Source organism: Danio rerio, chromosome 14 (assembly GCF_049306965.1).
Source record: "Danio rerio strain Tuebingen ecotype United States chromosome 14, GRCz12tu, whole genome shotgun sequence".
In the NCBI taxonomy this organism is placed as follows: Eukaryota; Metazoa; Chordata; class Actinopteri; order Cypriniformes; family Danionidae; genus Danio; species Danio rerio.
The window spans coordinates 883,679-897,500 of record NC_133189.1 but is presented as its reverse complement, the minus strand read 5'-3'; the positions used below and the strand labels follow the sequence as shown (position 1 = coordinate 897,500).

Sequence of the window (13,822 nt, the reverse complement as noted above, 5' to 3'; positions counted from 1 at the left end):
TTTCTTTCTTTTTAATTTCTTTTTCTTTATTTTTCTTTTTTATATCCTTTATTTCTATTTTTTTCTTTTTTCCTTTTTCCTTCTTTATTTATTTTTTAATTTCTCTTTCTTTCCTTTATTTTTTTATTTCCTCTCTTTCTTTCTTTATTTCCTTTTTTATTTCTTTCCATTGCTTTTCTTTTTCTTTCTTTCGTTCTTTCCTTTATTTTCCTTTTTTACATACTTGTCTTTCTTTTTCTTTCTTTTGGTTCTTTCTTTCCTTTATTCATCCTTCTTTCTTTATTTCTTTCCTTTATGTTTTCTTTGCCTTTTTCCAGCAGAACAGTCTAATTAAAGTAACTTTGTAACTAATTACACCCGACACAGTTTTCACCCCTAAACCCAAAGCCCGAACGCTCGGAAACAAATGACCCGGATTGCATTTCGCTGCAGTGTCAGTTCAGGACACGCTAATGATGATGAAGGTGTCATCATTTCCGTCCTCCTCATCATCCGTCAGCGGGCCCGCGCCCACCTGTCGCGAGCATGATTGACAGCTGAATAGCGCGCGCCTCCGGTTACGCGGCCCGACACGCGACACCCGGAGCTCCAGTGACCGCAGACAGAGCACTGTATTCGGCCAAACTGCTGAAGATCTGGCCTGGATGAGCTGGAGGATCCGCTGATGGAGAGGACCCGGCGCTGGATGGAGGTCATGCTCCTGTCTGCGCTTCTGCTGGCTGAAGGTGAGAGATGATGCATATTCATATTCTCAACATCAACATCATCAATATTCATCGAAGACTTGGAGAACAACACACACACTTAATACACACATACACTTCATTAAACATGTACACATACATCACTATATACTATATAACCGCAGGTTAACTATGTTTTATATATATATATATATATATATATATATATAAACTTTAACTGTTAAAAGCTATTAGTTACTAGTTATTTAAAGTTATTAGCTAATAACTTTAACTTTTCCGAATTTGATTGTAATGCAATAATGTATGTAAAGCTGCTTTGACGCAATAATTATTGTGAAAAGTGCTATACAAATACACTTGAATTGAATTAAATGAGGCTTGTTTGGTGTTCGATGCTGTACATAACAAAAAAAGCACCAACAAAACAGCAGTTATTGATTAATGTTTACATTCTGAGATGTATTTTCTGTTTAATGATCTTTCTTTCTTTCATTGTTGCTTGTCTGTTTGTCTCATGAACATTCAGAGAACCTGCAAAAATTGAATGTACTCCCATTGCATAAGTGTATTAAGAAGATTTCTCAGAGTTGTGCTGCAGCTTATTTAATAAGTGAGGTTCTTCCAGTCTCTTCTTTGAAATATGTTTCAGTAACCTGTCGCTAATGTTCTCCACAAGTTATGAAAAGGTGATTTCTGAATATTCTGTGAACAATTGTTAATAATCAGACATTTTCAGCCTTGTGCATGTCATCACATAAAGGAAACTGAAACTTGATGTTGAACATTGTACAGTATTACAATGGAAATGTGTGTATATTTGTATGTGTATGTGTGTGTGTGTGTTGTGTGTGTGTGTGTGTTTTCAGCCTCTCACTGTGCTCAGGGTCGATTCGCACACAAGTTGTTGAACGATCTGATGGAGGATTACTCCAGCGCTCTGCGGCCGGTGGACGACACTGACAAATCCCTGAACGTCACACTGCAGGTCACACTGTCCCAGATCAAAGACATGGTCAGTGCAGAGTGTGTGTGTGTGTGTGTGTGTACATATTGCCAAAGTGTATAAAGCAGGGAAAAGAACAGTTAATATATATAAATTATAGTTTATAAAACATATTAAACAATAAAATACAATCTAATATTAACAGCAGTGTGTGCGTGTGTGTGTGTACGTGTTTTTGTGACATATCAGGACACAAATCTGTATAATGACATGGGTATGACACAGGTATTACAAAAAAAAAGGTGAAATATGGGGACATTGGTGACATACTCATTTCTCAAAAAGCTTATAAACCCCACAGAATGAGTTTAATTAGAGAGTCAAGCTGCACAGTCTCTTGTGATGGTTGGGTTTAGGGGTGGGTGAGGGCAATACAATATACAGTTTGGACAGTATAAAATGAATGGAAACCTATGTAATGTCCCCACTTTTCACAAAAACAAACAAGTGTGTGTGTGTGTGTGTGTGTGTGTGTGTGTGTGTGTGTGTGTGTGTGTGCAGGACGAGAGGAACCAGGTGTTAATCGCGTACCTGTGGATCAGGCAGGTGTGGCACGACGCTCACCTGAAGTGGAGTAAGGAGGATTATGACGGTCTGGAGGTGATCCGCATTCCCAGCAGCCTCATCTGGAGACCCGACCTGGTGCTGTATAACAAGTACGCTCGTACTGTACGTCCACACACACACACACACGCTTCACACAGAGACACACATGAACACAAACACACACACTGAAGTAGCCAATCCCAGTTCTCTGGGAAGTCCCTATTTCACAAACACACATTCTCCTCATTGCGTGTGTGTGTGTGTGTGTGTGTGTGTGTGTGATATTTGTGTTTGCATGTGTTTGTGGCTCTATGTGTGTTGCGGTGTGTGTGTGAGTGTGTGGTTTTTTTATGTTTGTATGTGTGTTTGTGGCTCTATGTGTGTTGGGGTGTGTGTGTGAGTGTGTGGTTTTTTATGTTTGTATGTGTGTGTGATATGTGTGTTTGTGGCTCTATGTGTGTTGCGGTGTGTGTGTGAGTGTGTGGTTTTTTATGTTTGTATGTGTGTGTGATATGTGTGTTTGTGGCTCTATGTGTGTTGCGGTGTGTGTGTGGTTTTATGTTTGTATGTGTGTGTGTGTGTGATATTTGTGTTTATATGTGTTTGCGCCTGTATGTGTGTGTTTGTGTGTCCATTTCTGTGTGCATGTTTGTTTGTGATATTTGTCTTATGTGTGTGTGTGTGTGTGTGTGTGCATTTGTTTATGTGTGTGTATTTGTGTGTGTTTTTGTATGCTTGTGCATGTATATGTGGTGTGTGTGTGTGTATGAACGTGCGTGTGTGATGTTTGCGTTTGTATGTGCTTGCACATGTATGTGTGTTTGCATGTATATGTGTGTTTGATTATGTGTGTGTATTTCTGTATTTGTATGCATGTGTGTTTGTACATGTATGTGTATGCTGTGTGTATTTATTTGTGTGTTTACATGTGTGTGTGTGTGGATGGTGTATAAATTTGTTTGTGTTTGTGTATATGCCTGTGTGTATCTATGTGTGTTTGTGTTTACATTTGTGTGTGTGCGCATGCATGCATGTGTGTGTATGTGTATGCATGCATGTGTCTGTGTATGCCTGTGTGTATTTATGTGTATGTGTGCATATATGTGTGTGTATTTTCAGGGCGGATGATGATTTCTCAGGCCCGGTGGACACTAATGTCGTTCTGCGCTACACCGGCGAGATCACGTGGGACGCTCCGGCCATCACCAAGAGCTCCTGTGTGGTGGATGTTTCCTACTTTCCCTTCGACAGCCAGCAGTGCAACCTCACGTTCGGCTCCTGGACATACAACGGCAACCAGGTGCAACACATCTGACAACAGCTGAACTTATTCTCTCCTCTGGCTGCCGTCATCAGTCTCACACTAATGTTTTCCTTCTTCTAAGAAGTCTTGATAACAGCATCCTGGAGCTTTTCAGTTATTATTTCAGCTAATAGGATTGTAGAATAATGACGTGTTGTTCTCTCCTAGTTTCCCAACTATGACCACTTCTGCTGCAGAGAAACACACTCCATCATGATATATACTGAATTACTGAACGTCGTCTCTGCTTCAGGTGGACATCGCAATGGGCAGTGTCAGCGGCGACCTCTCGGACTTCGTGGAGAACGTGGAGTGGGAATGCCACGGGATGCCGGCTACCAAAAACGTGATCATGTACGGCTGCTGCTCGGACCCGTACCCCGACATCACCTACACTGTGCTGCTGCAGCGCCGCAGCTCCTTCTACATCATCAACCTGCTGCTGCCCTGCTTCCTCATCTCCTTCCTGGCGCCGCTCAGCTTCTACCTGCCCGCAGACTCCGGGGAGAAGGTCTCGCTGGGGGTCACCGTGCTGCTGGCGCTGACTGTGTTCCAGATGATGGTGGCGGAGAGCATGCCTCCCTCTGAGAGTGTTCCTCTCATTGGTGAGTCTGATGACCCTGTCCCGACCCAGTAGCGGGTCATGAAAAAGTTTCTACCGGGTCGCAAGATTGTAAAGTGAAAGTGAAAGTGAAGTCTCTTATTGGTGAGATCATCGTATAGTGACCCACACATGACTAAATATTGGGTCATGTAAGAGTTTCTACCGGGCCCCAAGAACATGAAGTGAAAGTGAAGTTAGTCTCTGATGAGTGAGTCTATCGTCTAGTGACCCAGACATGACCCAGTAACATGTGAAAACAGCAACACAAGCTCATTCTGGAAACACAGCCCCGCGGACGTCTCTGGAGGCCGCGATTTTAGTTTAGTTTTTCTCGAGCGAACACTGCGGGGCGGTGTGGCGCCGCTCCGCTCCTCCTCTTTGCGCTTGCCGGCCGACGGCTCGCCTCCTAGTGGAGGGCTTTCCCGATGAAACCAGTTTGTCCGCTTAGCTCGCAGCGTTACGTCGGCGGAGAGGAGGCCCAGAGGAGGAGGAGCCGGCCGTGGGGACGACCGGGATCGAGTCTGGGGAACAGCGGTTCCAGAAATCAGGTAAGAAGAAAAACAGAATCCAAAAAATAAGGGCGAGGACGCGGCGAGATCCGAAAACGCGGTCGAAATCAAAGACGAGGGCTTTTGCTTTTTTTTTTTTTTCTGGACGGCTTTTGCAAACCGTCGCTTGGGTTTAGGGAAGGAGGAGGAGGAAGAGGAGGGCGGCCGGGTCGGCCGATTGGCCGGCCGCCCGGTCGATCGTTCAGCCAGTCGGACGGACAGTCGCTCCACAGCGCCCTCTGGCGGCTTTTCACGCGAGAACAGCGCAGGCGCGAACAGCGCAGTCACGAACGGCGCGCGCTCCCGAGAGGCGCCCGAGACGCGAAAAAGCACGCACAGCGGCCTCTCACTGATTTGCCAAAACAAAAACTGCTCGAATATGTACCTCCCTGGACGTATCTCGCGGCCCGCAGAAACGTCTGCGGGGCTACGTTTCTACAATGAGTGCGGGTTGGAAAACAGTTTCCATCGGGCCGCAAGAACTTAAAGGGAAACTGAAAGTGAAGTTAGTCTCTAATCAGTCAGTTTATCGGCTAATGACCCATTAGTGACCCAGTAGCGGTCGTGAAAGAGATTCTACCGTGCCAAAAGAACGTGTAGTGATCAAGACGAGACCAAGTATCGGGTCATGAAAGCGTTTCTACTGGGCCACAAGAACAAAAAGTGAAAGTGAAGTTAGTCTCTGATCAGTGAGTTTATCGGCTAATGACCCATTAGTGACCCAGTATCGATCGTGAAAAAGCTTAAACCGGGCCACAAGAACTTAAAGTGAAACTGAAAGTAAAGTTAGTCTCTGATCGGTGAGTCTATCGACTAATGACCCATTAGTAACCCAGTACTGATCGTGAAAGAGATTCTTCCGGGCCACAAGAACATAAAGTAAAGGTGTATGTGAAAGTGAAGTTAGTCTCTCATTGGTGAGTTTACCGCCTAGTGACCCAGTCGTGACCCAGTACTGGGTCATGAAAGAGTTTCTAGCGGGCCACAATAATGTAAAGTGAAAGTGAGCCTTGTCAAGTAGGATTTTTCCGCTGCTTTTAAAGTGAAAGTGAAGTCTCTTATTGGTGAGATCATCGTATAGTGACCCAGACATGACTAAATATTGGGTCGTGTAAGAGTTTCTACCGGGCTCCAGTCTATCGTCTAGTGACCCAAAAATGACCCAGTAACATGTGAAAACAGTTTCCATCGGGCCGCAAGAACTTAAAGTGAAACTGGAAGTGAAGTTAGTCTCTGATCAGTCAGTTTATCGGCTAATGACCCATTAGTGACCCAGTACCGATCGTGAAAGAGATTCTACCGGGCCAAAAGAACATAAAGTAAAGGTGTATGTGAAAGTGAAGTTAGTCTCTGATTAGTGAGTCTATCGGCTAATGACCCATTAGTGACCCAGTAACATGTGAAAACAGTATCCATCGGGCTGTAAAGTGAAACTGAAAGTAAAGTTAGTCTCTGATCGGTGAGTCAGTCGACTAATGACCCATTAGTGACCCAGTACCGATCGTGAAAGAGATTCTTCCGGGCCACAAGAACATAAAGTAAAGGTGTATGTGAAAGCGAAGTTAGTCTCTCATTGGTGAGTTTACCGCCTAGTGACCCAGTCGTGACCCAGTACTGGGTCATGAAAGAGTTTCTGCCGGGCCACAATAATGTAAAGTGAAAGTGAGCCTTGTCAAGTAGGATTTTTCCACTGCTTTTAACTCATCCAAGTGCACACACACACACACATTTTGAGTGAGGGGTGAAAGCACACACACACACACACACACACACAGTGAGCACACACCCAGAGCAGAGTTAGGGGTTCGGTGCCTTGCTCAAGGGCATCTCCACTGGGTACAGAAGATTTTGAAAGTGGCACAGAGAAAGCACTGAGACCAGCTGAGAGCACTAGAAGGTTGGACATTTTTCGACTTTATGCAAATGTATAGCGAAAAGCACCAGACAGCAACCAATTACTGTGAAATATAGGCAAGCCAAGAGTTACTGGAACTGGATTACTTTGCTGAAACCACTTACATGTGGGCGACTATGAGAATGTCACATTTTCTGTTTACATAAACAACCTGAGCCCTATAACCCTGTAAGTGATGTAACTTGATATATGGCATTTGCAAACAAGCAAGCCGCTGTTTAGTACCTCTGTTCATATATTTTCCAGCTAAATACTACATAGCGACGATGACCATGATCACGGCGTCCACCGCTCTGACCATCTTCATCATGAACATTCATTTCTGCGGCGCAGAGGCCAAACCGGTGCCGTACTGGGCCAAAGTGCTCATCATCGACTACATGTCCAAGATCTTCTTCGTCTATGAGGTAGGCCTATGACAGTATCCAGTTTTCCTGTTGCGATTAATTGCTGACGCTTTTATTATGGTATACGGTAATAACCAAAAAAATATTAGTTATCAGTCGTTTAAGGAGGAGCTATCAGACCTTTAGGGTGGAGCTATCAGTCCTTTAGGGAGGAGCTATCAGTCCTTTAGGGAGGAGCTATCAGTCCTTTAGGGAGGAGCTATCAGTCCTTTAAGGAGGAGCTATCAGTCCTTTAGGGAGGAGCTATCAGTCCTTTAGGGAGGAGCTATCAGTCCTTTAAGGAGGAGCTATCAGTCCTTTAGGGTGGAGCTATCAGTCCTTTAAGGTGGAGCTATCAGTCCTTTAGGGAGGAGCTATCAGTCCTTTAAGGAGGAGCTATCAGTCCTTTAGGGAGGAGCTATCAGTCCTTTAGGGAGGAGCTATCAGTCCTTTAGGGAGGAGCTATCAGTCCTTTAGGGAGTAGCTATTAGTCCTTTAGGGAGGAGCTATCAGTCCTTTAGGGAGGAGCTATCAGTCCTTTAGGGTGGAGCTATCAGTCCTTTAGGGAGGAGCTATCACTCCTTTAGGGAGTAGCTATCAGTCCTTTAGGGAGGAGCTATCAGTCCTTTAGGGAGGAGCTATCAGTCCTTTAGGGAGTAGCTATTAGTCCTTTAGGGAGGAGCTATCAGTCCTTTAGGGTGGAGCTATCAGTCCTTTAGGGAGGAGCTATCAGTCCTTTAGGGAGTAGCTATTAGTCCTTTAGGGAGGAGCTATCAGTCCTTTAGGGAGGAGCTATCAGTCCTTTAGGGTGGAGCTATCAGTCCTTTAGGGAGGAGCTATTTGTCCTTTAAGGAGGAGCTATTAGTCCTTTAGGGAGGAGCTATCAGTCCTTTAAGGAGGAGCTATCAGTCCTTTAAGGAGGAGCTATCAGTCCTTTAGGGTGGAGCTATCAGTCCTTTAGGGAGGAGCTATCAGTCCTTTAAGGTGGAGCTATCAGTCCTTTAGGGTGGAGCTATCAGTCCTTTAGGGTGGAGCTATCAGTTTTTTAAGGTGGAGCTATCAGTCCTTTAGGGAGGAGCTATCAGTCCTTTAAGGAGGAGCTATCAGTCCTTTAAGGAGGAGCTATCAGTCCTTTAAGGTGGCGCTATCAGTCCTTTAAGGAGGAGCTATCAGTCCTTTAAGGAGGAGCTATCAGTCCTTTAGGGAGGAGCTATCAGTCATTTAGGGAAGAGCATTGATCAGTTTGATTCTGTGATGTACAACCATTGCTAATACATTCAGAATATTCTTTAAAAGCACTCTAAATGTTTAAACAATAATTATTCACTCTATGTTGAAGTGTCCATCAATATTGTGCTTGCTCATCATCATGATATATTGAATTACTGGATATCTGCATATGTCTTTATTGAGGTTGGAGAGAGCTGTGCGTCTCCGTTCGGACAGGCGGAGGAGTCAGAGTCCTTCCACAGTCAGAATCACCACCGAAAACACAAGCTTCATCACCCTAAAGGGAAAATATCAGGATCTCCGCCACCCTGCTGCCCGGAGGACCACAAATCCCCCTTCGTCCTGGGCTGCGAGAGCTGTGTTTACTGTGGTTTTCGCTCTGGAAATCTGGCCTGCGACACAAAGCTGCTCCGCAATGTTGAATACATCGCCAACTGCTTCCGCGAGCAGAAGACCACCGCCCTGAAGGTGGCCGAGTGGAAGAAAGTGGCCAAGGTGATGGACCGATTCTTCATGTGGATATTTTTCATCATGGTCTTCCTCATGAGTATCCTCATCATCGGAAAAGCACCAACAACCAACAACGACATTTGACTATATAAGTCCTTCCCCACCACATTAATTGGTAATAGTTCAACCAAAACTGAAAGTTCTGCCATCTCATTTCCTAGTGCTGTGGTGAAAAATCATTTGACAAATCAATACTGTGTTTTCAACATCCATCAATATTCTCTCATGAATCAAATCTGAAATTAGTTTTTAACAGCAGACGGCGCTCTGAGCTAGTTTTTAAACATTAGATGGGGCTCTAATCTAGTTTTTAACAGCAGGCGGCGCTCTAGGCTATCTAGGCTAGTTTTTAACAGCCGACGGCGCTCTAGGCTAGTATTTAAACAGTAGATGGCGCTCTAAGCTAGTTTTTAACAGCAGACAGCGCTCTAGGCTATCTAGGCTAGTTTTTAACAGCCGACGGCGCTCTAGGCTAGTTTTAACAGCAGACGGCGCTCTAGGCTATCTAGGCTCGTTTTTAACAGCCGACGGCGCTCTAGGCTAGTATTTAAACAGTAGATGGCGCTCTAAGCTAGTTTTTTAACAGCAGACAGCGCTCTAGGCTATCTAGGCTAGTTTTTAACAGCCGACGGCGCTCTAGGCTAGTTTTAACAGCAGACGGCGCTCTAGGCTATCTAGGCTAGTTTTTAACAGCCGACGGCGCTCTAGGCTAGTTTTTAAACTGTAGATGGCGCTCTAAGCTAGTTTTTTAACAGCAGACGTCGCTCTAGGTTAGTTTTTAAACAACAGACAGCGCTCTGAGCTAGTTTTTAAACAGTAGATGGGGCTCTAATCTAGTTTTTAACAGCAGGTGGCGCTCTAGGCTATCTAGGCTAGTTTTTAACAGCAGGTGGCGCTCTAGGCTATCAAGGCTAGTTTTAACAGCAGACGGCGCTCTAGGCTATCTAGGCTAGTTTTTAACAGCAGGCGACGCTCTAGGCTAGTATTTAAACAGTAGATGGCGCTCTAAGCTAGTTTTTTAACAGCAGACAGCGCTCTAGGCTATCTAGGCTAGTTTTTAACAGCCGACGGCGCTCTAGGCTAGTTTTAACAGCAGACGGCGCTCTAGGCTATCTAGGCTAGTTTTTAACAGCCGACGGGGCTCTAGGCTAGTTTTTAAACTGTAGATGGCACTCTAAGCTAGTTTTTTAACAGCAGACGTCGCTCTAGGCTAGTTTTTAAACAACAGACAGTGCTCTGAGCTACTTTTTAAACAGTAGATGGGGCTCTAATCTAGTTTTTAACAGCAGGTGGCGCTCTAGGCTAGTTTTTAACAGCAGGTGGCGCTCTAGGCTATCAAGGCTAGTTTTAACAGCAGACGGCGCTCTAGGCTATCTAGGCTAGTTTTTAACAGCAGACGGCGCTCTAGGCTAGTTTTAAAACTGCAGATGGTGCTCTAGGCTAGTTTTTAAACAGTAGATGGTGCTATAATCTAGTTTTTAACAGCAGATCGCACTCTAGGCTATAGTTTTTAACAGCAGATGGCACTCTAGGCTAGTTTTAAAACTGCAGATGGCACTTTAGGCTAGTTTTTAAACAGTAGATGGCGCTCTAGGCTAATTTTTAACAACATACGGCACTCTAGGATAGTTTTAACAGCAGATGGCGCTCTAGGCTAGTTTTTAGACAGCAGATGGTGCTCTAGGCTATTTTTTAACAGCAGAGGGCGCTCTAGGATAGTTTTTAACAGCAGAGGGCGCTCTAGGATAGTTTATAACAGCAGAGGGCGCTCTAGGATAGTTTTTAACAGCAGAGGGCGCTCTAGGATAGTTTTTAACAGCAGAGGGGACACACTGTTTTCTCATTTCATATTCCGTTTCTCTAGGAACTGCGTCACAATATGAATAAAAATGGTCCCAGCTTCTAGTTCATGCAGACTTTAATAGCAGATGGTACTCTAAAATACAAGAGTGTAATAGATCCCTTTAAAGTAAGCATGCTCACACTATTATTTATTCTTATCTGAAAACAAGATCAACATCACACATCCTTCTTTCCTTAATTTATGAAGGTTTAGATATGCAAAAGATGAAATGACTATGCATTGCAGATGGATTTGTATGTTAAAGTTAACGTCAATGTTTCTTCCTAACCGTTTGTTATTGATTCAGTTTGTGCTGTATTATGCATCACGCTGGAGCCTCTGTGTTTGTGTGCATGTGTGTGTGTGTGTGTGTGTGTGTGTGTCTGTAAGGTAAGCTGAGTATTAATAATGCAGGCTATTGCTTCTCAATGAGCACATAAGTTATGTCCGTCTTTCTGATAAGAGATCCGCTATTCTTCATTAGGTCTGTCACCCGTCTTACATTACAGGAGCCTGTCACACACACACACAAACACACATGAAGATGAGCAAATGAGGACATGGGTGTAAAGCTGGTGATAATAAGTGTAGACTGATAAACTCATCCACACTGAATAATATGATTATGTTTAGTATATGAATACTAATCTATATTTTGAATTAGAGTAAATGGTAAATAAATTAAAGTTAATTTAAATGTCATACTGAATTTCCTTGGCACTCTAGGCTAGTTTTTGAACAGTAGATGGCGCTCTAGGCTAGTTTTTAAACAGTAGATGGCACTCTAGGCTAGTTTTTAAACAGTAGATGGCGCTCTAGGCTAGTTTTTAAACAGTAGATGGCGCTCTAGGCTAGTTTTTAAACAGTAGATGGCACTCTAGGCTAGTTATTAAACAGTAGATGGCGCTCTAGGCTACTTCTGTTTTACAGCAGACGTCACTCTAGGCTAGTTTTTAACAGCAGATAGCGCTCTAGACTAGTTTTTAAACAGTAGATGGCGCTCTAGACTAGTTTTTAAACAGTAGATGGCGCTCTAGACTAGTTTTTAAACAGTAGATGGCGCTCTAGGCTAGTTTTTTACAGCAGATGGTGCTTAAGGCTAGTTTTAGCCTTTAGTTTTAATTTAATTTAGTTGTAAAGCTGGTGAAAATAAGTGTAGACTGATATAAGACTGATTAAATCATCCACACTGAATAATATGATTAAGTTTAGTATATCAATACTAATCTATACTTTGAATTAGAGTAAATGGTAAATGAATGAAGGTTAATGTAAATGTCATACTGAATATCCTAAATGTTTTCCATCTAATTATTGTTTTATGTTTTTGACATATGATTTATTTTGTTTATATTTTATACTTTGACACACAGAAGAATTAAACTGAATTAAATTTACAAAGCTGAATCATTTATATATATATATATATATATATATATATATATATATATATATATATATATATATATATATAAATAAATTTACAAAGCTGAATAGACACTTTGCAAGCATTTAATCCTTTAAAATATATATATTTTGAAGGATTAAATGCTTGCAAAGTGTCTACTTTAGTGTTTAAGATTTTGAGAAAACAAAATATCAAAATATGGGTGCAGTAATGTTCATTGTGATTCAATGTATTAATGTCAATATTAAACACCATATTTATTTCTGAGCTGTACTTATTAAAATAAATCAAAGAATAAATTCAGTCTGAAATCTTGTATAAAATAGCGGTTTGAAACATTTGACCCAACATTGGGTATACACACACACACACACACATATATATATATATATATATATATATATATATATATATATATATATATATATATATATATATATATATATATATATATATATATATTTTTTTTTTTTTTTTTTTTTTTTTTTTTTTTTTTAAGAGTCTATACATCCTCGTGTGTATTTATACATAATAAATATACAATTTAAACTTTTTTTTTTGGCTGCATTTAATCGCCATCATTTGACAACACTGGTGTTTACTATCACTTAGTACAAAGTCTAGCCAGTGTGCAAATAAGAAAGTTAACCCAGAGTTAAAGAATGTAAATTGTTTATGAGCAATGTGAAACGGGAAACAAAATGACCCAGGATTCCGATCAGAATGACCCAGGGGTTAACTACAGGTAGCTCAAGACAAGTGTGTTTTTCCTTTTCTCTTCATGATTGGCTCTGTCCAGCAGAGGGCAGCAGATCCTCACGGTTTAAACTCAACGCAGTCAACATCTGCTCCAGCGCATCCAGTGCACTCAGAAAGTTACACATTACTATAGTCTAGCACTTTGCATTAATGTATGCATGGCCTGGTAAAAAAAAAAAAAAGCCTATTTCGTTATTTACAAATAAGCACCTTTAAGCCAACCCATATAGATACTATAGTGTTTAAAGCATACTGTAGTAAAGTACTTTTAATTTATTTGTTGTGATGATTCTGCAGTAGTTCTTACAGTAACAACTACAGTAATATAAACAAATGATCCAGTGCTGTAGATTTCTACTACTGTAGGGTGTATTATACTACAATACAATCTAATTTAACAATACTAATAATAGAAAATATTATTATTAGTGGGTTTCCTCAGGGTGCTAGTTTCCCCCACAGTTCAAACGCATGACCTATAGGGGAATTGATTAACTAAATTGGAGTGTGTATGGGTGTGTATGGGTGTTTCCCAGTGATGGGTTGCAGCTGGAAGGCCATCCGCTTCGTAAAACATATGCTGGATAAGTTGGTGGTTCATTCCGCTGTGGCGACCCCAGATTAATAAAGGGACTAGCTGAAGGAAAATGACTGAAATGAATGAATGATACTGCATAATGTTATGGAGTGCTGATGTATTGTACACTAATATACACAACAGTTTACTGTAGTAAAAACGAAATAATACTAATGATAGTAATACATTTATTTTTAAATAATAATAAATAAACTAAAAGGACTACTGAAATTTTTATTTTACAACCACACAATATACACAACAACTTCGTACTACAATACACTGTAGCTTTAAAACTAGCAGGCCTAAATACTATTTACTACAGTACGTTTCAAAAACTCTATTTACTCTGGCAAATTAGACACTAGTACTTATTTTAATAGTGACTAGTAACTATTCTGTTGTTACTAGTAAAAAATTTCCCACTGATTTCTATGGGATTTGTCATTGAGATATACGATTCAGTGCCTAAAATAGGTACTTCTA

The 13,822-nt window shown here is 41.7% G+C and overlaps 1 protein-coding gene across 3 annotated transcripts; it reads left to right on the top strand.

Annotated features, from left to right (window-relative positions):
* The first annotated feature begins 516 nt into the window (after positions 1-516).
* On the top strand, positions 517-12,007 carry LOC798522 (neuronal acetylcholine receptor subunit alpha-9-II). 3 transcript variants are annotated; one of them, XR_012390113.1, is made up of 8 exons: positions 517-725; positions 1,571-1,716; positions 2,209-2,363; positions 3,373-3,553; positions 3,810-4,161; positions 6,870-7,030; positions 8,423-11,537; positions 11,725-12,007. XR_012390113.1 is itself a non-coding variant. In XM_001338928.10 (7 exons), the coding sequence occupies exons 1-7, from the start codon at positions 665-667 to the stop codon at positions 8,831-8,833; spliced, it is 1,467 nt and encodes a 488-aa protein (XP_001338964.6). In that variant the 5' UTR covers positions 517-664; the 3' UTR covers positions 8,834-11,996. The 3 variants fall into 3 exon arrangements, 2 of the variants coding, with proteins under 2 accessions (XP_001338964.6, XP_073778525.1); XM_001338928.10 differs by having other exon boundaries at positions 8,423-11,996; XM_073922424.1 differs by lacking the exons at positions 517-725; positions 1,571-1,716 and having other exon boundaries at positions 2,214-2,376; positions 8,423-11,996.
* The last annotated feature ends 1,815 nt before the right edge of the window (positions 12,008-13,822 follow it).